A 23,005-nucleotide genomic window follows, 5' to 3' on the forward strand; every position below is an offset into this window, starting at 1 on the left:
GGGGAGATGTAGTGATGGCCATTACCATACAAGACTTTAAAAGGGAGATTCAACCAATTCACTGAGATTATGTTATTAGCAGCCATTGATAGATAATGGAACTTCCAAGTTATGGTGGCCATGTGTCCTACTTCACAAAGGACAGTCCACAATGATAATATATCAGTTCTGAGTTTGATAATCTCATCCTTCTGCTATGTCTAGTATTCATCCCAATTGCGTTCAAATTACACAGTGACACCTGTTCAATTCCACTCCTGTCAATTGGTTTGCACAGGTGTAACTAATTATAGCTCAGTAAACAAACTCTTGATGAATCACCAAATGGAACAGGATCCCTTTTGCCAAATCATAGCAACATTGGCTCTGGAGAACAGAGCATGAAAAAGCACTATTTTACCAGACAGTGTATTTAAACATGACTCTGAATATAACCTATTGAGTAAAAATGTGAATGTAAGTTTAAAGGGAAAAAAGGACTCCAAAGTAAATATATTTAGAGTACCTTGCCAGTGTGTACAAAATCTTGCTAGCTTGGCTGGTGGGTTCAGCAAGCTGGTTGCTCAGAACGAAATGATATTTGCATCATGTTACAAGGCTAGTTTAGATAAAAATTAGGCAGAATTAAGATACTGCGAATGAACACACTTATTTTAATATTGACTATCATGACAATCAACTTATTATACAACTTTAGCTTCGTCATGTTTCTCCTCTGAAAGCTTGCAGTCCAATATGTTGAACTACAACCAAGAGTTCTGTGGCACCTAAAAGATGAAGAAATGTATTATGGCATAGGTTGTTGAGGACGAGGGAATAACCAGGGAAAACACCTTTGTACATGTGACAAATTGGGCTCCGGCCCATGAAAGTTCATTTTCAACCAAACCATTTAGTTACATTGTTAGTCATAATCAAGGTAGCAAAAACACACCTAGTCACCCCTACATATTTTACCCAGAGGTATGTCTTAGTGCCAATGATATTCAGGAGAAATATTGTTTATATTTGTAATTTAAGATGGATTTTCTTCAGAAATAACTATGGATTTCATTCATTATTCAATAATAATAATAATAATAATAATAATAATAATAATAATAATAATAATAATAATTTATTTATTTGTTACCCGCCTCTCCCTCTGGATGTTGTAACCAGAAAAAACAAAATCAGTAATTTTCTACCCCTGTAAGAACATTAAAGCTGTCAACAGATTATAAAACCTCTCATTTCCACACAACTATCGGAAAAAGAACCCATTCAAACAAATTGTTAAACCTTATTCACTCGCATCATTTAGCCTTTTATTGGATAAAATTAACGTTTTTTTAAAAACAACAACCAGGGGTATTAAAATTGTATGACTGGTGCTAACCCAAGTAAATGTAAACAACATATTCATCTTGACTCATTTAAAGGTGATTGGTAATTTTCTGTGGGTAATTTTGTATTCGAAAAGAATAAGCAGGCAGATGCGCCATTAATAATGTATGAACGAAATGCAACATTTTTTCCACTTAACATAAGAGTAGTAATGTGTTATGTTCTTTTTGTTCAAGGTACGACTCTATACCAATTGATGCAGATTCATTGTTTTAACACATAGGCTTTGAACCAGCCCTGTTCCAAGTGTACCTTCCAGGGGCCCTCAAAAAACCTTTCCTGACTTTAAAAGAACGATATGTGATGTTGCAAAGAAGGCCGCAATTGGAGAGTGTGTGTGTGGGTGTGGGTGTGTGAAAGAAATCGCCCCTCCACAACATCCCCCTCCCAAGAAACTGGAAGTGCCTTTGCTCACTTATGAGGGAAACTTGGAATCTGAGCCATTATATAGAATAGCATCAACTGTCACAACTACAGAGGTAACTCTTGCCTTGTTAAATGAATAGATTGCTTATGCGGGCTTCAAAACTGCATGAATCTCAATCACAAAAGAAAATCCAATTACTGCCCAGCCACAGGCCTGAACATGCCCAAGGGCTTGACATTGTTTAAGCAGGTTGTAAAAAGAAGATCACCCGAGTGGTCTTTGCTTGTGCAATAAAAGCCGGTACAAGCAAAACACATGTGACCTCGTTATATTAATTTTAGCCATGGCTTCCAGCTCTGAAGTGATCATATACCACCAAAGAGGTGGAATAGCTCAGGTGTGGATCCCTTGTTTCCATTTCATGAGGTATGAGGAAAGGAAGCTTTGACAGCTTGCAACATAAAACCACAGAGTTGTTTTAAAGGGTAGTGGTGCAGTGTTAATGTAAAACAGATATAGGGCCTGTATAAGCCGCTAACCGTTTTGCAGCAAAAGGTTAGTGAGTGTGTTTAAATGGTTATGTAGCCAAAAGCAGGGAGACATCAAAGCAGGATGACCAGTTGAAGAACCAGTTACAAGTAAGCAACCTGTCCTTCTTCGTGGTCTCTGTGACTCGCACATATGGGTGATAGACTTATCGGAAGAAGATCTCATGCCAGGATTGAAGAAAGAAGGAACTGCTATGCCAAAAGCTTTATCAACGCGTGTTCTGATATCCAGGCGGTAGTGTTTAATGAAGCCAGAAGGTTGAACCCCAGGTCACCATGCTAAGTGAGACACCTCTGAGGAAAAAAGCAGAGGATCCCAGGGCTCTGGTTGAGTGTTCCCATACTTGTAGGGCAGGTAGTGTTCCAGTTGATAGGCTGGAAGCATGGCCGAAACCAACCATTTGGCAAAGTGCTGTGGTGACACAGGGTGACCCTTTTTGGATTCTGGGTGGCAGATGAATAAATGAGTCAAGTTTCTAAACAATAATGTCTTGAGCAAGTAGAATGAAAGTGCCTGTTTGACGTCTAGGGAATGAAGCTTCACCTTGGAGAAGTTTAAATAAATATCGAAGGTTCTCAGTGATTGGTACAATTCTGAGAGTGCATGAGAAACGTTCACCTTCTACAAGTGACAGTGGTTTAGTTGTGAACATGGCTTTCTGGGTTGGACACCTATACCCCAAATTTATGTAGAAGTAGAGACCTGATGCACATAGAGATCTCTCATATTCTGTAGTTTCTCATTTGTCCCCATGTAGGAGGGCATCGACCTTGGAATCGTTTGAAGGCATCAATGGACTAATATGATTAAAATATAAACAAAAGACCCTCTTTTAAACATTTTTTTTTAAAAATGAAAGCAGTATTAGATCACTAAAGTAACCCCCCACCCCATCTACAAGGCAAAGAAATGTTCATACTGTTAATATTGAGCTGGAACACACCCACTGCAGATTTTGTAATTAGCCCCAGAGGGTGCATCATTGAGCATATGACTGCAGATGCATTCTGCTATGATGAGTGTTTGTATACATAAGCAGCTGCCAGTACCCACTGTGTGGGTGTGGTTGCAGAAAACAAACCAGAAGATCAGAGTGTATCAACCAGTTATCCTCCAATTTGCATCCGCCCTTACCCCAAACACACTAAAACACACTGTGCAGCTTTTGATGCTGATGTCGGACTATTATGATTTCTCAGGTTCACTCTCACCTATGGACTTTGTTTATTTCAGTTCTCTTCCTAATTTAACTTGATGGATTAAAAACCATAAGAATTGTGCTAGATCAGATCAAAGTCTATCTTCCAGCATTCTGTTCACACAGTGGTCAACCAAATGCCAACAGGAAACCCAATAATTATATAAGTATAGAGAATACTTATATAACTGAGAGCCAGTCTGGTGTAGTGGCTAAAGTGTTGGACTGGGAGTCGGGAGAACTGGGTTCTAGTCCCCACTTGGCCGTGGAAACCCATTGGGTGACTTTGGGCCAGTCACAGTCTCTCAGCCCAACCTACCTCACAGGGTTGATGTTGTGAGGATAAAATGGAGAGGACAAAGAGGATTATGTATGCCGCCTTGGGTTTATTGGAGGAAAAAAGGCGGGATATAAATATAATAAATAAATAAATAACCACTGATACTGGAGGTAATATACAGACATCATGACCAGTAGCCATTGATACCCAGCCTCCATTGTTCTAATCCTGTTAAAGCTATCTATACTGACAACCACTACATCTTGTGGTAGCGAGTTCCATAGTTTAACTATGTGCTAAGCGAAGAAGTAATTCCTTTTGTCTCTCCTGATTCTCCCACCATTCAGCATCATTGGATGACCTCTGATTCTCATATTATGAAAGAGGAAGAAAAACATCTCCATAGCTACTTTTTCTATACCATACCTAAGTTTACATACCTCTATCATTTCTCCCCTTACCCAGTTTTTCCCCCTAAGCTAAAAAGATCAAACCCCTTGATCATTTTGGTTGCCCCTTTCTGCATCTTTTCCAGCTCTGCAATATCCCTTTTGAACTGTAGTGACCAAAACTGGACACAACATTCCAAGCACGGTCATACCATAGATTTGTATGAAGGCAATATGATATTGGCGGTTTTATTTTTAATTCCTTTCCTAATGATCTCCGACATGGAATTTGTCTTTTTCACAACAGCCACACACTGTTGACATTCTGAATGTACTATCCATTACAACCCCAAGATCCCAAAGACATGGTTTGTGTCACATCGACTTTGATCCTAGGTTTATGGTTAATTCAGGTTGAATTGCAATACAGATCTGAGTTTACAGCTTAATATGTACTGTTTACCGCATTATCCAGAAAACCTGCTAATACAGAATAACTATGAAGACATTAACCTCTGGTTTCAGGGGTACATAAAATGTACAAGTGAATTGAAAGAGTCAGCAATCCATGAGATGATAAAAGAGTCTTTGCTTCTCCAGATTTTTATTTAAAGTAAGCCTGAAGGTACAAGGGTGGTCATGGGTAGAATTCACACTTTTAAAGAAAAAGACGGTGACCTTTGAGCAACAGGATGTGGTTAAAATCTTGGAATTTTTTGTTCATGAATCTCAGGATAACCAACTTGATATAATCTCCGAATAATTCCCACAGGCAGTGGGGAGAGGGGGTGAATTCGTGTTTCCTGAGGTCTCCAACATGTTGTTCTGCCACATTCTTTCTCCAATGATAGGGCACCCATCCCACTATCATGCACTATGAACTTGTTAAGAGAATGCAATGACCAGCATAGAAGCTTAGCAATAAAACAGAGATACCTCTTTTCCCAGGTCTACAGCAAGTGTAAAAGGAACTGAAGAGTATTCTTATTCCCCTCTGCCATCAAGACTTCTAGCAAAATGTGAGGGAATGGACTCCCATTGTAAGAGCAGGATTGATCTGAGTTGCAATTTTAAGGATGAGTTCTGACAGGTATTTACCATATCAGTTAATAAAACCACCCAGTGGTGAGCTCAATCAATACAAATGCACACCTAAAGCACATTCTTCTGATTATTTCCAGTATTATATTTAAAATTAGCAGGCCACCAAAAGAAATCTGGGGAACATTTACAGGACTGCAGTACTCCTATATTTTGTAGCATGCCCTGTAGTACTACAATTCCTATACAAATGCTGAGTAGTACCTGGAATAGATGGAGAAACTTTGAACATGATTTCCTGAATCTTTTACCTAAATAGGAAACCATAAGTCCATTTCTGTCGAGTGTATCCTTAACAGAAATTTGATACAGAGAGGTGAAATATGTTTCTAGAACCAAAGTGACAGATTTTGTCTTGGTTTAGGTAGGCACATTATCAATGGACTATTATCACCATCATTTACAGTATACCAGGGGAAGATCTGGCTCTTCAATCTCCACTTTTTTTTTTTTTTTTGGCTATCCCAGTAATGACAAAATAAAACAAGATATGCAAAGCGAAAGAACACCCCCTCCCCCACACAATAATTTCAACTATTGCTTTCAAGCCTGTTGATCTTATATGTACAAAGAAAAAAACATTAACACACTTTTGTTTGGAGAAAAACACTTGTGAAACAATGTCCATGAATAACTCTTTAAAGTTGTCATCTATATTTCTAAACAAGGTATCCTGTAAGTGAATTGCACACTATTTGATGCGTCTTGACACTAGCCACTTACAAAACACTAAAAAGTATTATTTTTGTAATATATGAAAACTAAATAGTAACTTGTAGAATGTCTGCCTGAAATGACTTATAATAGCTGATATTCAGCTTCACCAACTACTTTGAACACTACCAGATGTTCACTACTATGCTAATTCAAACATAGAATTTGTTTGCTGTATTATTTTAAATGTTCTACAAAATGCAGTAAGTTTCAATTTGCAGCATTAGGAAGTAAAAGCACATCAAAGTAGTGCGTCAGCCACAAATATGATTCCCTTGTTAATGCTGATGTGCATTATCCAGGAAGACTAATGACATGGGTTAATTAGAGAGAGCTGAAATGTACTAATTTTTAAAAGCGTTCATCTCAATTCGAATGGATTAATTAGAGAGAGCTAAAAACGAGTAATTTTAAAAAGTTGTCAACTTAATTCTGGTTTAATGGAAAAGTGATAGATTCACTCTTTGGTTATGCTGACAGACTTTAAGGTCTCCTTTCAGCTGCAGATTATTCTGAAAGGTCATAAGCAGCCATAGGGGAAACTATTTCATACTTTAAGCCCTCATTTGTTTTAGAAGGGTGATGGGAGTATGGTAATACAACTTGATTAGAGCCGAGACTCACAAGTGCGACTGTTTTTCTGAGGCCTGTAAGACAGGCAGGATAGCGTACCCTACTGTTACGTAGAACACGTCCTTTCAAAATTAATTCCAGACAGTTTGCCTACAAGCTTAAAACTCTCTCTTACAAGCTTTTTGTTGTTTATTCGTTCAGTCGCTTCCGACTCTTCGTGACTTCATGGACCAGCCCACGCCAGAGCTTTCTGTCGGCCATTGCCACCCCTAGCTCCCCCAAGGTCAAGTCTGTCACCTCCAGAATATCACCCATCCATCTTGCCCTTGGTCGGCCCCTCTTCCTTTTGCCTTCCACTTTCCCTAGCATCAGCCTCTTCTCCAGGGTGTCCTGTCTTCTCATTATGTGGCCAAAGTACTTCAGTTTTGCCTTTAATACCATTCCCTCAAGTGAGCAGTCTGGCTCTATTTCCTGGAGTATGGACTGGTTTGATCTTCTTGCAGTCCAAGGGAAATTCAAGAAACGTTGCATCGCAACCCAAACTTCTTTCCATCGTTTCTGAAGTGGCAGTTTCGGAGGGATTCCAATAGCCATGTTCAAAAGGAGACTGATTGACATGTGAAAGTCTGCTCAGTCTTTCATCATGGACCATGAAATGAGTCCATCATGTATGAGCAGTAGCTCAAAATTGGGAGGGAACTTTCCCCATGATATTTATACTACAAGACTATTAACTGGTAACATATACATATATTATATATAATAGGGATCAGGGAAATACTACCCTAAGGATTAGTTCAGTCATAGGGAACCTCCAGCCCTTTCCACCCACCTCGCCAAGTTCTCCCATCAGACCATAACCTCTCTACCCAGCCCCATGTCCATTCACTAACATCCCTGCTCTTCTCTTCCTTGTTTGCGTTCACCTTTGCTAAACCAGGGTTGAGAAAACACCCTGTGAAGTCCAGAATGCACACGTTCTAGTCTTTGGTTCTTCTTCAGAGCTCTTCACCACTGTCTGGAACTGTGGAGGGTTTCTTGCAGGTTTCGCTGGGTTGCGGCCAAACATTTCAGTGCTGGATCCCTTGGGGAGTTTTGTGCTTGATCTGTTTTATACTGCCAGCAGGAATTTCTGTAGAGGGAGGGGGCTGTACAGAACATTGAATTTGGCTGGATCTTTGCTTTATCATTGGGATTTTTGGCTATTCTTTGTGTGGGAGAATTTGTGCTGCCTCTTTGTTTTGGTGAGTTTTGTGCTGGGTTTCTGTTGTATTGGTCTCGCACGTTTTTGCCTCTGGCCCTGTTTACTCCTCCCCACCCTTAAACTAATTTATGGTTTGTAAGCTCTTGTTAATTTTTTTTAGTATAACATGGATTTTAAAGAAAACTTCCTCATTTATCTAATTCTGGAGAAAATCTAGAAAACATTTTATGTTGGAGCTGTCAGAAGCTAGAAGACATTGAAAAAAATCATTAGCAAACTTCCAGGCCACTTGTACATATCAGTTGGAGAGGGTGTGTTTTGCTTACCTACAGCATAATAATTACTTTCAGTAAGTGAAGTCTTGCACGAAAGAACACAGACAGAAGTGCATAGTACTGTAGTCAAGCTGTCTTGTCACTTTCAGACTGACATCTATTGATGGAATTCTTCCTTCTTCATGGCGAATGTTGAATATGTTGTTGAATATATAACTAAAGGGTCTGTGTGAGGTTTTATATGCTTGTACCAAGGAGTTTATATGCTTTACCTTATTGGCGGGTTTGTGTGCTGGCTCCCACTGCCGGATTGCTCTGGCTGCAAGTGGGAGAGGCTAAACAACTCAAGGACACTGCAGCCCTGGGTTGTTTAGCACTGTGTGAACCTGGAACTCTGGGTTGTTAGGGGAGAGACAACCTAGAGTTGCCTCTCCCTAGGTTGTTGTGACCTGTGAACTAGGCCATTGTTATTCATCCCTGACAGGATTTCCAGCACAAATTCAGCAACGCCATTTTGCAGTGATGGCCTTCCTGTTGTCCTACTTCTAGGTCATTTACCATAGGATTTTGCCTTATATTCTCAAAGCTGTCTTTTACCATCAGTGCATTAAAAGTTATACAAATGTTTTGCCTTATAGTTCAGCATACAAAATACCTATTTTAAATTATGATGTGTCTATGGAAAATACCGTATTTTCTGCTCTAAGTCTTACTTAGTATAGCAAAATTCATTCCAGACCTTGGACTGTTTATATAGATCTATAACGTTGTAAGCTCCATTCCTATTAAATATATTTGCTATGTGTAACAAAAATTAATTGGGCCTTTATGCTCAGATGGTCATAAAGGCAAAGAAATCACAATTTCAGGAACAGACTCAGAGAAAACTGAACAAAAGAGCAGTGATTTTCCATTGACCAGCTACTTAGCTGAGCAAAGGAAGCATAAAGATTAGACTGACTACTATAAAAATATCATAATTAGAACACGGCTATATTGAGTCCTTGTACTTATAGGACGCAAATGTTATTGTATCTCTCTATTTAAATCATGCACCTAATGAGCACTAAAAAAGATGCAAAAAGTATTAAATGTTTTTTATACTATGTATAATATTGTGTTGTTTAGGTTTTTAATCTCTGTAAACCACCCAGAGAGCTTTGGTTACTGGGTGGTGTGGAAATGTAATAAATGAACTAAATAAAACAACAACTGCAGGAACGCTTAGGGGGAGCATAGTTGTCCCAGGGTCCATAAGATGGTGTCGATCCCACCAGCCCACCCACACCCATAAACACAGGTATGATTTTTTGGCGGGTGGGGGGAGAAATCCTGGAACTGCTACTGCAGGAAGTTGCATAATGGCTACTTACCTAAGGTTATAACAGTGACGGGGAGAGGGGGCATGATGGTAGGAGGTGGGGGATTATGAGCCTCTTTATTTCCATCCCTTCCCACTGAAAGTTAAGCAAATTGGATGGGCTCAGAGGCCTGGCTGTAAACCAGGAATGGGAGGCAAAAAGTGTCTCCATCGTTCCTCTGCCGTGTCTGCTGGGGCTTAGGATATGAGGATTGGAGCCCTCTGTCTGTAGAGTAGCAATCCCATAGGACTGCACTCTTAGGCTGGGTTCACACACAACATACTAATCCACCCAGTGTGAGTTGTGGTTGAACTTGGGTCATTGTGTTGTCTGAATACAGTGTGTTTTCCAGGGGCTTGCTCGTTAACTACGCAATGTGGCTTGTTAACCACCCTGAACAACCCAACAACAAGCCATGGGTTCTCAATGTGGTGTGTTTGAGAAAAGTAAACTGTACTGCATGGTTCACAGGCCACCCTGCAGAAAACATGCTGCATTCAGACAACACAATAACCCACCCTGCAGAAAAGACACTGCATTCAGACAACACAATAACCCATGCTGGTTTAATTTCCGGAACAAACTAAGATGGGTCCGTTGTCTGTGGGATGTCCCTCCCCCACAGTGGATTATTTTACTTATGGTGGGTTAACGTGTTGTTTGTTGCGCCCTGTGGGTTATGGATATCCCCTACAGAGCTGCTCAGCAAGAGTGCCCCAAAACTCTGACGCCTCACTGTTCCTCTCAAGCAATCTCTATTCCCGTTGCAAAGGAAGCTGGGATACAGCCAATATAAAACTGTGTCTCAAAAAGCAAGCTGCGATGGCAACTTGGATACCCGGAAGGCCAAGAACTATAAGGAACTCCCATTTAAAATGCAAAGGTAAACAGTGATGTAACTTGGTATTAATGTACCAGAAGTGTTAGCTTTCTCACAGTAGTCTGACAGCAAATTACCAGGAAGCTTTCATCATATTCATACCTCGATAGGAAAATAGCTCATGTTATTTGGAAAATATTGATTCAGAGCCTTCAGTGCAAATACAGTGGAAGCGCAAATTTAAGGTACTGAGCATTCTTGCTGGATGCAGCCCATCACTTACACATTATCATTTTCACAAGCACAGTATCACACAGAACATACATATGGAAACTTATGTGCTTAATTGCGTGTTCTTTAGAGTGCTTAGCACTATGCAAATTACTTTAAAAATGCTGCAGGATTGAAATAGGAATCTAAATCTCTGAACTGGTTAAACGAGAAATATAAGCCTGTGAGATCACTTTAGTATTTAAAACTCCCTACTCCTAATCTACTGTGTGAGATCAATATTACAAAAAATCTCTTCTGTCTTATACTAGCTACTTATTTATCTCACATATTTTTTAAAAAAGTTCCCCCCATATGTCTCCAAAAAGAACATCTAAATTCTCAACAAGACCTAAAGTCCCGTAATTCCATAGTTTCTAAACTTAGTCTTAAGTCATTATCCATTATATCTAGTAATAGAATATCTCTATAGACAGAGCTAAACCCTGCAAATTTTAATAGAGGCTATATATACACCTGCTACTGGCTCCTTTCTTTATTCTTCATAAATTTGCATCTTTTCTATGTCATGCCCTTTATTTTTATTCACTGGCAAATTTACAAATAGCTATCGTGTGTGTTTTTTTACACTGCCCAGAGAGCTTCGGCTATGGGGCGTTATAAATGTAGTAAATAAATAAATAAATAAATAAATAAATATTTTTTAAATTGTTGGTGTTTCTATTTCATTTTCAATACACATATATTTTTTGACAATTTTTCATTGCAGATTCAGGACTATTCAAACTGAGGTGTTATAAATATTAAAGTGTCTAAAATATTTTCATTTCTTTTTGAAGTTCCCATGATAACTTATTCATTCCCTTAGATTTGATTATAGTAATGTTCTTGTTGGTTTTGCTTTAGCCCATCTAAACAAATGATATCTGTTTTTCACTCTGCAGGTTGTCTTATCTTCGTTGTCCATAAACATGATGTTTTTCCTTTTATTTCTTTTGCACTGGTTTCCCTATATCACTTTCACTTTAAATCCTTAGTTCTCACTTTTAAATGCCTGAACACTGATGCTCCTGCTTCTTTTCCCTTTAATTTCTCTCTGTACTTGTTCTCGTCCTACATCACCGACTTCCTCTCACATGAAAGATTAAATCTGTTGTCACATGCCTCCATATGTTTTCTTTGCCGGTATCTTATCTCTGGAACTCATTACCTACAGGTATTCATATGACTAAGTTCCGTCCGCTTTTTAAGAAACACTTCAAGGCACAATGTTAATTTATCCAATAAACTAATACCCTATTTCTTCGATTCTAAGACGCACTTTCCCCCCCATATAAACATCTCTAAAAATGGGGTGCATCTTAGAATCGCGGGTGTGTCTTAGGTTTTTTTTTCTGTTGGTGGTACTGAAATTAGTGTGCGTCTTACAATCGATGGCGTCTTACAATTGAAGAAATACGGTAATTCAAGGTATCTTCTCATACCTTTTCCCTTTCTTCAAGTGTTGGCTTATTTAAATTGTAAGCCTGCCAGCAGAGTTCTGTTTTTATTCCATGTTTTAGTTTAAATACAGAGCCTTTAATGACACTAAAGTAGCAATAATTTGGCCTTTTTAGATCAGGTTCAGAATAGTTAATTATTCAACACAGTCTGGTAGAATATAGATTAGAAGAAAATGATCCTGTATCTAAAAAATACTGAGAAATGTTTCTGTAGTGGCAAAAATAACCTCTAACTGGTTTATTGGAACATGTGATTTTGCAGGCAGATTTCATTAGATTCACACAATAGATTGAAGTAGGTTGTTGCCTACCAAAGCTCATGCCAAATAAACAGGCGAGTCCCCAGAATCTTTTTTTGAAAAAAAATCAGCTCAGAAAACTTCTTACTTCATCATCAACATAATTTAATTCTCCTTTGAACTCTACCTTATGGTTCAATTTCCTTTCGTCATGGTCAGAAAGAAAGCACATACTATGAAACCAGCACGATAATGATTTGATACAAACGATCCAGAAGTGTTCGCTTATGTACGTCTCTCTGTCCAACATTCATTCGCTTTTGATTTGCAACGCCTGAGAAAGCATATGCTCCATCTTTTCTCTATGAATACACTTACAAATGAAGACATATTCAAAGACTTGTTTAATAAAAGTAGAGGTGGAAGAATTTGTCTATTTCAGACCTCTGACACTTTCACATGTGATACCAACCATTAATTCTGCTTCTACCTTAAACTGCCATTTTTAGTTTGAGCGATTTGGATCAGGACATTTCATTCAGAAAATCACAGAAGTATTAAAAAATGTGCAGAAAGTTGCAGCTAAAGCCTTGACCAGACCAGCTAATAAAACCGTCTCTGACGTACCAAGGGTTAGGGTCTTTTCTGTGACAGCGCCCCATTATCTTCTTCTTTACTGGTATTCTGTCAGTACTTGAAGATTTTTCTTTTTCAACAAGCTTTTAACTATGTTGCTCCTTAAATACTATCTACTGGCCATCTTTCTACATTTTTCTTTCTACGGCTCTAATTCTGTTATCTTATTGTATTACCTTTTTTTTTTTTTAATGTTCTGTGCTATAGTTTTATTTATGTCATTTTTTTGAAGCTGTTTTTAGGGCTGAGCCCTTACAAAGTTGAGATACAGAAGAAGTGAAAGACAAAGTAAAAATTAAAGGGGGCCACGTGAGAATAGGTGTCCAGAATTACTTTAAGAATTTCCTTTGCTTTCATATGCTAAGGTATGAATCAAAGGCAGCCTTCAACAGGAAGGTCTTCAAGACTGCCTAAATGCCTGAAATTGGAGGAAGACATAATTCTATTGGCTTCAAATCCCAAAACTTGGGGGCTATTAATTTAAATAAATACACTGAATTCCTCAAGCATCCATACTTTAAATACTGACTCTATGCTTTGTTTTGGAAGTGCTGACTTTTGAGCGCCATTTCATTGCTGTTTCAAGGACTGCTAAAAATATTACAGTGCTTCGTCCAGAGTTCTCTGACCTTTTGTACCTTTCGTATTTCTACAGCAAGCACTTTATCTGAGATTGAACTGGAGGGAGTCCAAAGCCATCTTTTCAATGAACATAAAAATGTTGCACAGGAACTTTTATTGGATATTTTAAGTCCTCCATTAGAAAATGATCAGAGGGGCATCCCAACTATTAATTGTACATTTTTAGCAGAGTACTGGACACTGATGTAGCTGAGGGACAAACTAGATGAGAACATTATTCAAGTCGTTAGCCCTTGCACGGCTTTTCTTCTTCTTTTTTCAATTAAAAGCTGGCACAGGATGGGGAGTGAGCCAGTTCAGGGGTGGGGGCTTTTAACTGCTTGTTCTGCCATGATCCCAATCCAAAGTGTGGTTATGAAGGCTATTTGCAATGGAAGAATTATTCTATGATTCTATGAAGGACACCCACAGCCACGGTTGGGAGCTTTCCTCCCATTGCAAATAGCAGATGTACCTCCAACTTGGCAGAGGATCAAAACTCTCCCTACATGCCACCACAGTCCTAATTCAGCTCTCCCCCCCCCACACCTATTTATTGAAAACTATCAGCTACACATAGGCTAATGCCATGAGTTATGAATTATGAGTAAATCTTGATTAACGTGCTAAAGGATATATGCAGTTGGCATTATTTGTAGTTCTCTCCTCTCCCAAATTACAGAGGCATAAGCAAAAGGACATTTTCAACAACATGCAGAGGTATCACACTACTCAAAGCTGGTCACTTTTCTGAACTATGATACTCATAAATATGGAAATTACTTCTTTCCATATGCATCTAAATTGGGGGTAGTAATCATACCCCACAAAAGGGTTTCGACTTTATTTTATTTATTATTTATTACATTTCTATACCTCCCAAAAGCTGAAGCTCTTGGGCAGTCCACAAAACATAAAACCATAACACACAACATAATAAAGGGGATGTTGGCAACTGGCCTACAGCTGTTAACATCTTCCAGGTGAGGCTTCTTCAGGATTTGCCTAATTCCTGCCTACTTTAAAGAGGTCACTTTAGCATGTTGAAGGTATGTGTAAATTTAATGTAATGCTCACTTAGATCAAGTGTTCACTTACTCAGGAATAAGCCCCACTGAACTCAACATAATTTATTTTAGAGTATACATGCATAGTGACAGGCTGCATGAGATTCAGTTAGACAATTTGGAATTCTCACATATTGGAAAGGAGAGCATTAAAAGTTTAAAAATACATGTTCATCTACTAAAGGCATGTAAAACGACATGATGGCAATGCATAAAATTAAAAAGTAGTGGCCAGTCATTGCGTTATTATTCTTACAACCTTGAAGGATTGATACATATCAGACACACAAGCATATTGAGATTCCTGGTGTATTCAGCTAGTCCTTCCTAAAGCTAACTTGCAAAGCAAATAAGGTGACTACAATATGATTTATTTGCTTTTTTGCTGTTTACATTCTGTATTCAATCTACGGGAGTGGCAGAATGGGAAAGCCACACAATTATGGATTTTAGAAGGAAACAAAAAAGGTAGGCAATTTCAAAAAAACACCCCAAACACGGTTCCTTTTACTTCAACAGGTTCCTGTATTCTTCATCAGTATAGAATTTTTTAAAAACAACAACAATAACAACACCTTATTTTTCTTTTAGGCAGATCTGTCCTCCAGTTTATATTGTGCAAGGTATTTAAACATAAGAACATAGGAATACAAGAAGAACCATTCTGGATCAGATTAAGGGTCCATCTAGTCTAGCCTTCTGTTCACACAGTGGCCAAACAGTTGTTGACCAGGAACCCACAAGCAGGACATGAGCATACAAATAGGTAGCTGAAGGATGAATATGATTATGGAGAAAAATAACTTGAACCATCCTATTTAAACTTTCAGTCAAAACTAACAATGGCAGAAAAGACAAGATGAAAAGCAAATCTAGTGTCCTGTCAAATTTTATGCCGGCAGTTGGATACATAATTTTCAATTTCACTACATAGAAAATAAAGGATATACCTAAGACTGCACTGCAGACAGAAATGTCAGATCACGAATGAAATTGATTGATATTTGGGGTAACTGACATACAAAAACAAAACTCACATTTCAGTCTTAAAAGTATGCTAGTTCAAACAATGAATTCCCTAATTAGTTCAGAGTGGGATTGAATGTTCTCTCAGATCTCACCCATCACAGGCAGAAGAGCAAGAACATGCCAGGTATTCCTGCTGGCTCAATGCTTCTTCCCCAACTCTGACATCCCTACATGTCTACAAGGGAACATAATGCCTGAACACACAGAGATGTGTGTACAATTCAATGCACATAAGTTAAAATTGTTTGGTTGACTCCCCCCATAAATGGTAATCAACCATTGATTGGACTGGCCTACACCAGGGATGGGGAATGTGTGACCCTCCAGATGTGATTGGACTGCAACTCCCTCACCCCACACCTAAGACTGATAGGGGTTGCAGACCACCAGCATCTAGAGGGCCACACGTTCCTCACCCCTGGCCTATGCACATTGGATTTTACACATACAGGCTACATTTAAATGTTGTGTCCTTGAGTGTCCAAGGTACACTGGAGACGCTCTCACTTTCTCCCCATGATGGGCTGGACTGGGGAAGAAGTATAATTGAACCCAGCTTTCGCAGAATGTAGAAGGGGAAATCTGTTGGTGGACGGACAGTAGAAATTAGACATTCACAAGATGCTAGGATGCTACAATGTACATCTAGTTGATCAACTAGTCAACTGACAACAAGCTCGGTTTGCTAGTAAAACTTAGGAGCTCCTACATGAATTCCATGTATTAAGAAGGATTCTATGGTGTATCTTATGGGCAACTTGTGACCCTCCAGAAGTTTTATCCTTCACCTCCCATCAACCCTAACTAGCATAGCCAGTGGCGAAGGATGATGGAAGTTGTAGGCCAAACATCTGGAGAATCACAGGTTGTTCTCCCCTGGGGTAACTGAATAATCTGATACACTTACCCAGTTCTTTAGAAACAGGCGAGGCAACTGCAATGTCACCCATTTTTGCAACACCATCATAGTATGCTCTTCCGGCAAGAATCATACCTACAGGAAGAGATAAAAGGATTAAAGAGAACATATATGGTATATGTTGTACTCTAAAGTTAATGAACACATTTAGTGGTCAACAATATGTCATACAGATTAACTTCAAGGAGGAGGAACGGAGTGTCAATAGTAGGACAAAGCACATACACATTTGATCATTAGTTTTTGAATTTAAGTTGCATATAGGCTACAATACTTTCTGTATTTCTGTACATCTTAGTATCCACAGGTCTTTCCCTAAAGATGGTGATGATGATGATTTCAATGGTATGGAACACTTGGTCACTTCATGCATGCACTAGATTAATCTTGGAGACATCACTCTACTTATCCAACAGGAACACATTACTGGGTTATTTCCCAGTGAAAATAACTCACATTCAGAAAGTCAAAATGAAGTCTAAGAACGGCACTGACTGCCAGGAAATTCATAATGGAAGGATAAATCACTGCCTCCAATCCATCAGTAGAGGATTTAACCTCCCTCTTTGTACATGAAGTTAGTGTACATATGATAATCACAAGGTATTTACCAAAGAATATGGACAGCCTATACAGATACTATGCCTAATTCCAGACTGGAGACTCATTTATCTTGTATGTCTCTTGAATGCAACCTGTGGAGATCTACCATCAAGGTGAGACCACCAAACAATCAGTGGTTGAAGGAAAGGGGAAGTGTCTGGATTTGGCCACCTGGGCATGAGTTTCCCCATTCCTGCTGTACATGAAGGTCTCTTCTATTTTTCCATGTATCTGCTATCAAATTATCATTTTTTGATCTAAATCTTCTATATAACTTAAAATAAATGTAACTGGAGACATAGGCTGTACTTAGGACAATGTATTCCTTGTAACTATTACTGCTCTAGGGTCGGCATCGTGCCAATATTCATCCAGTATTCATCTATTACTTCTTTATTCATTTTAACGGGATTAGAAAAGTTACATTCTAGTTCTACGGTATCTTAACGTGATTCTCTCTTAAATTATCTGAAATAATATATCTAAGTTTATCATATTCATATATATATATATATAGCCTAATGAGCCAGTTAACATTTCTAACATTTCCTTCACCAGGTTCACTGCATCAAGAACAAACAACACTTTATATAATAGTGCTTGCTAAGCAACAGGTACTTTCAAGATTTAAAAGGGAAACTCCCCTAGAGTTGGAGCTTAGAAGTTTCCTGTTCTCAAAGAACAGGGAGGGGACATTCATCAGTGAATCAATTCAGTTTATTTCAAGGAAACATTAATGTAGAAAACATTAACATAACATTGGGTTTGGTTGTTCCTGGTTAATGATTTCCAACTATTTTGTCATCTATAATTAAAAAACAAACAAACAAACAAGGCCTGTTCTGATAGATGGGTCCTGGAAGCAAAATTCAAATTGGAGAGCAGCCAAGTGTCAGAAGAAGATTGCACATGTTAAAGGTAGCATTAGACCATAAAAGTCTGGCTTCCCTAGACCTTCAGGGCACTTGGTACATATCAGTTGCCTGGTGAAGTTGTGGGCTCTCCCACACTAGAGGCCTTCAAGAGGCAGCTGGACAACCATCTGTCAGGGATGCTTTAGGGTGGATTCCTGCATTGAGCAGGGGGTTGGATTCGATGGCCTTGTAGGCCCCTTCCAACTCCGCTATCCTATGATTCTATGATTCTATATCTGTGTAGCATGAGCACAAAGCAAGATAGTAAGATTTAGCAAGTTATCTTTCAAGAAGCTCAGGCAGCCACTTCAAACATTACTTTTACAAGACAAGAGTGGTCTCTTTGAAAGAGGTAAAAGACAGGTAGGAGAAAATTTTGGAATATGCACACCTATACTTACAATCACATCTAAGTACACCCTTCCAACCTATAGTTTGTAAGAGTAACATAGAGAGGATCTGCCTAAGATATAGGAATAGGTTTGAGAGAGAATTGCTGTGCTATTTGTCTTCTCCTCAAATTACAATCCACTTAGTCTTCCTTTTTGCTTTCTATATTTATTTATTTAGCTTTGCAGAACACAGATGCCATTTCATGCAGAGAACTCACAATGATAGCATTTACTCAGTTGATTTTAAACCTTCAAATTTAATACAAATTTAATATGATCAAGTATAGCTTTGATAAATTAAAACTGATATGGTTAATTGAATAAGAGTTGGTTAAATAGGGTGACAACTATATTCATAATATATATTAAACATACAGGAAGGGAAGAGAAAGAGTCAGGGATTGACAATGAGAAGGCAGTATAAGTGCAGATAAGAAGGCAAAATTGCAAGGTCCTTTGCGGTTCTAACCCTCAAGACTCAGGTGCCCGAGTCTTGGAGCTCAGGAGACATGCATTCACACTCCTTGAGACTTTAGTCCTTCCACTGGAGACCCTGAGAAGGGTAGATAGTTAAAACACTGAAACTTTAGTTCAAACTCTAATACCTGACAACGATACATGCAAGGCTTGTTCAGAAGCATGCCTTTGAAGTAGGCTTAGATGATTGCTTGATGAACATAGGAAGAAGGCTGTTCTGGGAACAACAAGGCAAAAAGGCTCAGAGATGGGGACGAGAGGAGACGAGGGCCAAACAGTAGTTAAACTTGAGCAAAATGGGGTGGGGGAAATACAGAAAGGAAAAAAAAGAGGAAATCTAAGCAGAGACATGGAAAGCTTTAAAAGGAGGACCAGAATACTATAAAAGGGAACATTAGGCCTATAAACCAGTCGTCATTACAGTTGTTAAGTCCCACTGGAACAGCCACTCCTTACATTATGTTTTATTAATAGCATTCTCGGATTATAGTTAGCTCTGAGCATAGTCCAAAAATGATGCTTAGGTTGGTTACTAGTTTCCAGTTCCTTATTTGTTTGTAAGTTTGAAACAAACTTCAGTCATCAGACTTAATGAGATTAAGTTTATATGCTTCATTTTGGTGGAAGACACTGTCAACCATGACACCACCATGCCAATAATACTCAAATGATGTAGAAAATAATACAAAATTGGGTGTGTGCACCCCACAATAAGTTTGGGCCACCCCAAATCATACAACCAAATGTGCAGAATAGTGCCCTGTATCAGTGACATTGAATTGCATCTGGCTCAAATCTTTCTTTGGGCATAAGGCACTAGCCAAAATATTGTAGAAAGCAATAAGGAACAGGGTATATGGACTCTACTACAGCAACCTTTGGGCCATCACAAATCATACACTCACACATCGGGGAGTGTGTCCTCCATCAGATGCTATTGAATCATAGATCTATGATTTAGGGCGGCCCAACGTTTATTGTGGCATGCAGGGGCATATAAACCTTAGGTTTTTATTAAGAAAACTGTTTGAACTCCGTATCAAATATTTGTGCAAAAAAAGGAACTGAGAATTAATTACCAACTTCAGCATCGCAGAAATCATTTTCATGGCTTTTATTTCCTTCCACGGAAATCCATTTTAAAAACCGCCACAGCATTTATCATCATTTCACATTTTCTACAGTTGCTGATAAGGATTAAATAGTCAAGGGCTGATACAGACTGTCCCCATATACAGTAGCTTTACATGTTCAGTAAATCAATTCTCAGTGTAAGGATCAACCATTGGACAATCACATTTCTCCTATGCAGTCATACAGGAAATCCAGTTTTAATTTTATCTTAAGAAAACCAAGCCAGAAAACAGTCTGTGATCTTCGACAAAAATGGGGGAAAATTAAGTCTGTTCCAAATAGCTTTAAAAAAACAATTCTGTGGTCTTTGGGAGAACATTCCAGGGATCACAGGACTTTTTGGAGTTCTCTTTCCAAGCCTGTAGACACTGTTACAACCTTGGGAGGGAGACTCTGGGTTCCGATCCCTCCCCACACCTCTCCCCTGCCCCTTTGCAGTTGCCACAGACAGCTGCTTCCCAAGGTCGCCAATACCAGATCAGAGAGAGGAAAAAGGAAGCATTCCAGGGGGAGGGGAGAAGGAGAGGACAGGATCCTCTATATCCTATGGGTTCTCCAGCTCGGTCCCTGTCCCTGGACTCAGAGGCCTATCAGAGGAAAAAATTAAGAAGGAAAACGGACAGCCAAAAATCACCTTCGTTGCTCCTCTCACATTGCCAGCAGCCGAGCACAGAATACTCAAAAGCGTCAGAGATCAGAGGCTTACTTCTAATGGGACTGCAATCCTATGGGTACTGCTCTAAAACAGTAATCTTATGAACACTTCCCTGGGAGCAAGCCCCAGTGATCACAGTGAAACTTACTTCTGAGTAAATATGCAGCACCTCTTAAGATGCCTCTTTCGTGCCTAGATGAAAGTGATGCATCCTCAAAGCTGGAATGGGCAAGTAGGATGTTGATGTCAGGTTCACATGGCTAAATATCAGTAACTTCATGGAAATCCTATCTATGTTATCGCTGGCTACATGGTGAAGCGTTGGATTCTTGTTAATAGCCAAATATTCCTAGTCAGTGGGTAACAAGGCACACGGGAAAAATATTACCCGTCACATCAATGCTAAACAGGGTTCTAGGGGAATAACAGAACAAACAACCGTTTCATCACCTAGCCAGGTCTAATGTGAACTTAAGTAACTGCAATCGAGGACCAATTTTCGGACTTGAGTGGATAACAGTTTTTTTCCCATACAAGCAACTTGCCAGACCCACCACTCAAGTTGCCCTGCAACATGCAAGTATGAGCATGTAGGCTGAGAAATATTTTGTATTTCTCTGCAAATACAGAAGTCAACGTAGTACATGAAGCTTCGTTAGGAGAAAATGCTTTCCTGTGAAACAGTCTACTTCTGCAGTGCTGCTAAAAAGGTGCAGATAATGTATATAAATCAGATATTTATCCCTATTAATAATTTGACCAGTCAAAATACTGAATTTCCTGTGCGCTGAAGGCTGGTTACCCTAAAAGTAACGGGGGACACTTCATCAAATAGTGGAACACACTTCAAAGCGCAGCATGAAAATGATTCATATCATATCCATTTAAAATACGTTTAAGCCACCTTCAGTAAATTTTGGTGATATTTAAAGATCACAGCTTTCAGTTTAAACAACAACAATGAAAAGCTAATGGGATATAAATGGACATTTCTAAGACAAAGCGGGTTCTCTCGTATGATTTCCATTATATTTCGATTTACTAGTTTCCAAAAAGCAGTTTGAGTGGAAAAATATGTCCCACAGGCTCATTGGAAGGGAGCCACATACATTTCTTTTGACAAGTTCCCTTAATGCTCTAGATTGCAGCATGGGAAAAAGAACATGATCTAAAGTCATGCATATTCCAAACAAGGCCATCGCCTCTAAGAAGAAACATCCCTCCAATATGATGCCAAATTAGTCTGCACACAGAAAGTGGGAACAAGTTACTGACGCAAGTCAAAAGGAAGTCAATCGTCTAATGGAAGTTTTCACTCTAGCAGCAGCAGTCCTACTGAAGTAAATGCAGCTGGGGCTAGTTGTGTGGTACAGCTATTAAGTCTTCTGAGAAGAACTCCAGTCCACAATCACAGCTTCAAAATAGGTTTCATATTTAGTTTCACTAATACGAGTAGTGACCCATTTTAAGGCTTGCTCTGTGTAATCAAATCACTGTTTAGCATAGGATTATCTAAGCTTGCAAATAAGTGCACATTTTACTAGCTCACAAAATATGTTAACTACCCGCATGCCAATATATACCTGGTGGGTGTTCAACCTGTTCTGGATGGGATTGCACTCCCCCTGAAAGAGCAGGTTCGTAGCTTGGGGGTTCTCCTAGAACCATCTCTGTCATTTGAGGCCCAGGTGGCCTCGGTGGCATGGAGTGCCTACTACCAACTCCGTTTGGCGGCCAAGCTACGCCCCTATCTGGACAGGGATAACCTAGCTTCAGTCGTCCATGCTTTGGTAACCTCCAAATTAGATTACTGCAATGCTCTCTACGTGGGGCTGCCTTTGAAGGCAGTTCGGAAGCTGCAGCTTGTGCAAAATGCAGTGGGCAGATTGATAACTGGAACCAGAAGGTTTGAACATATAACACCGATTCTGGCCCGTTTGCATTGGCTGCCTATACATTTCCGAGCTCAATTCAAGGTGCTGGTTTTAACCTATAAAGCCTTACACGGCTTGGGACCACAAAACCTGGCGGAACATCTCTCCTGACATGAACCTACCTGTACACTGCGCTCAACATCTAAGGTCCTCCTCCGAGTGCCTATTCCAAGGGAAGCTCGGAGGATGGCAACAAGGGAGAGGGCCTTTTCAGTGGTGGCCCCCCAATTCTGGAATGATCTTCCTGTTGAGGCTTGCTTGGCGCCAACATTGTTATCTTTTCAGCACCAGGTCAAGACCTTTCTCTTCTCCCAAGCATTTAACAGCGTTTAACAACATATGCCAAGTTGTTTTTTTAATGGACCCCAGAACTGTTGTTGTTTAAATGGATACTGTTTTATACTGTTGTTTTTATATTTTTGATGGTTTTAAATT

The 23,005-nt window shown here is 39.2% G+C and overlaps 1 protein-coding gene across 1 annotated transcript in view; it reads right to left on the reverse strand.

Annotated features, from left to right (window-relative positions):
* Nucleotides 1-23,005, reverse strand: part of BAIAP2L1 (BAR/IMD domain containing adaptor protein 2 like 1) — a 61,326-nt gene that overhangs the window by 21,964 nt on the left and 16,357 nt on the right. The window contains exon 3 of the mRNA XM_063143060.1: nucleotides 16,450-16,536. Within this exon, the coding sequence (XP_062999130.1) occupies nucleotides 16,450-16,536 (87 nt within the window). The remainder of the gene's footprint in view (nucleotides 1-16,449; nucleotides 16,537-23,005) is intronic.

The sequence above is a fragment of the Elgaria multicarinata genome, chromosome 17, assembly GCF_023053635.1.
Source record: "Elgaria multicarinata webbii isolate HBS135686 ecotype San Diego chromosome 17, rElgMul1.1.pri, whole genome shotgun sequence".
Classification (NCBI taxonomy): domain Eukaryota; kingdom Metazoa; phylum Chordata; class Lepidosauria; order Squamata; family Anguidae; genus Elgaria; species Elgaria multicarinata.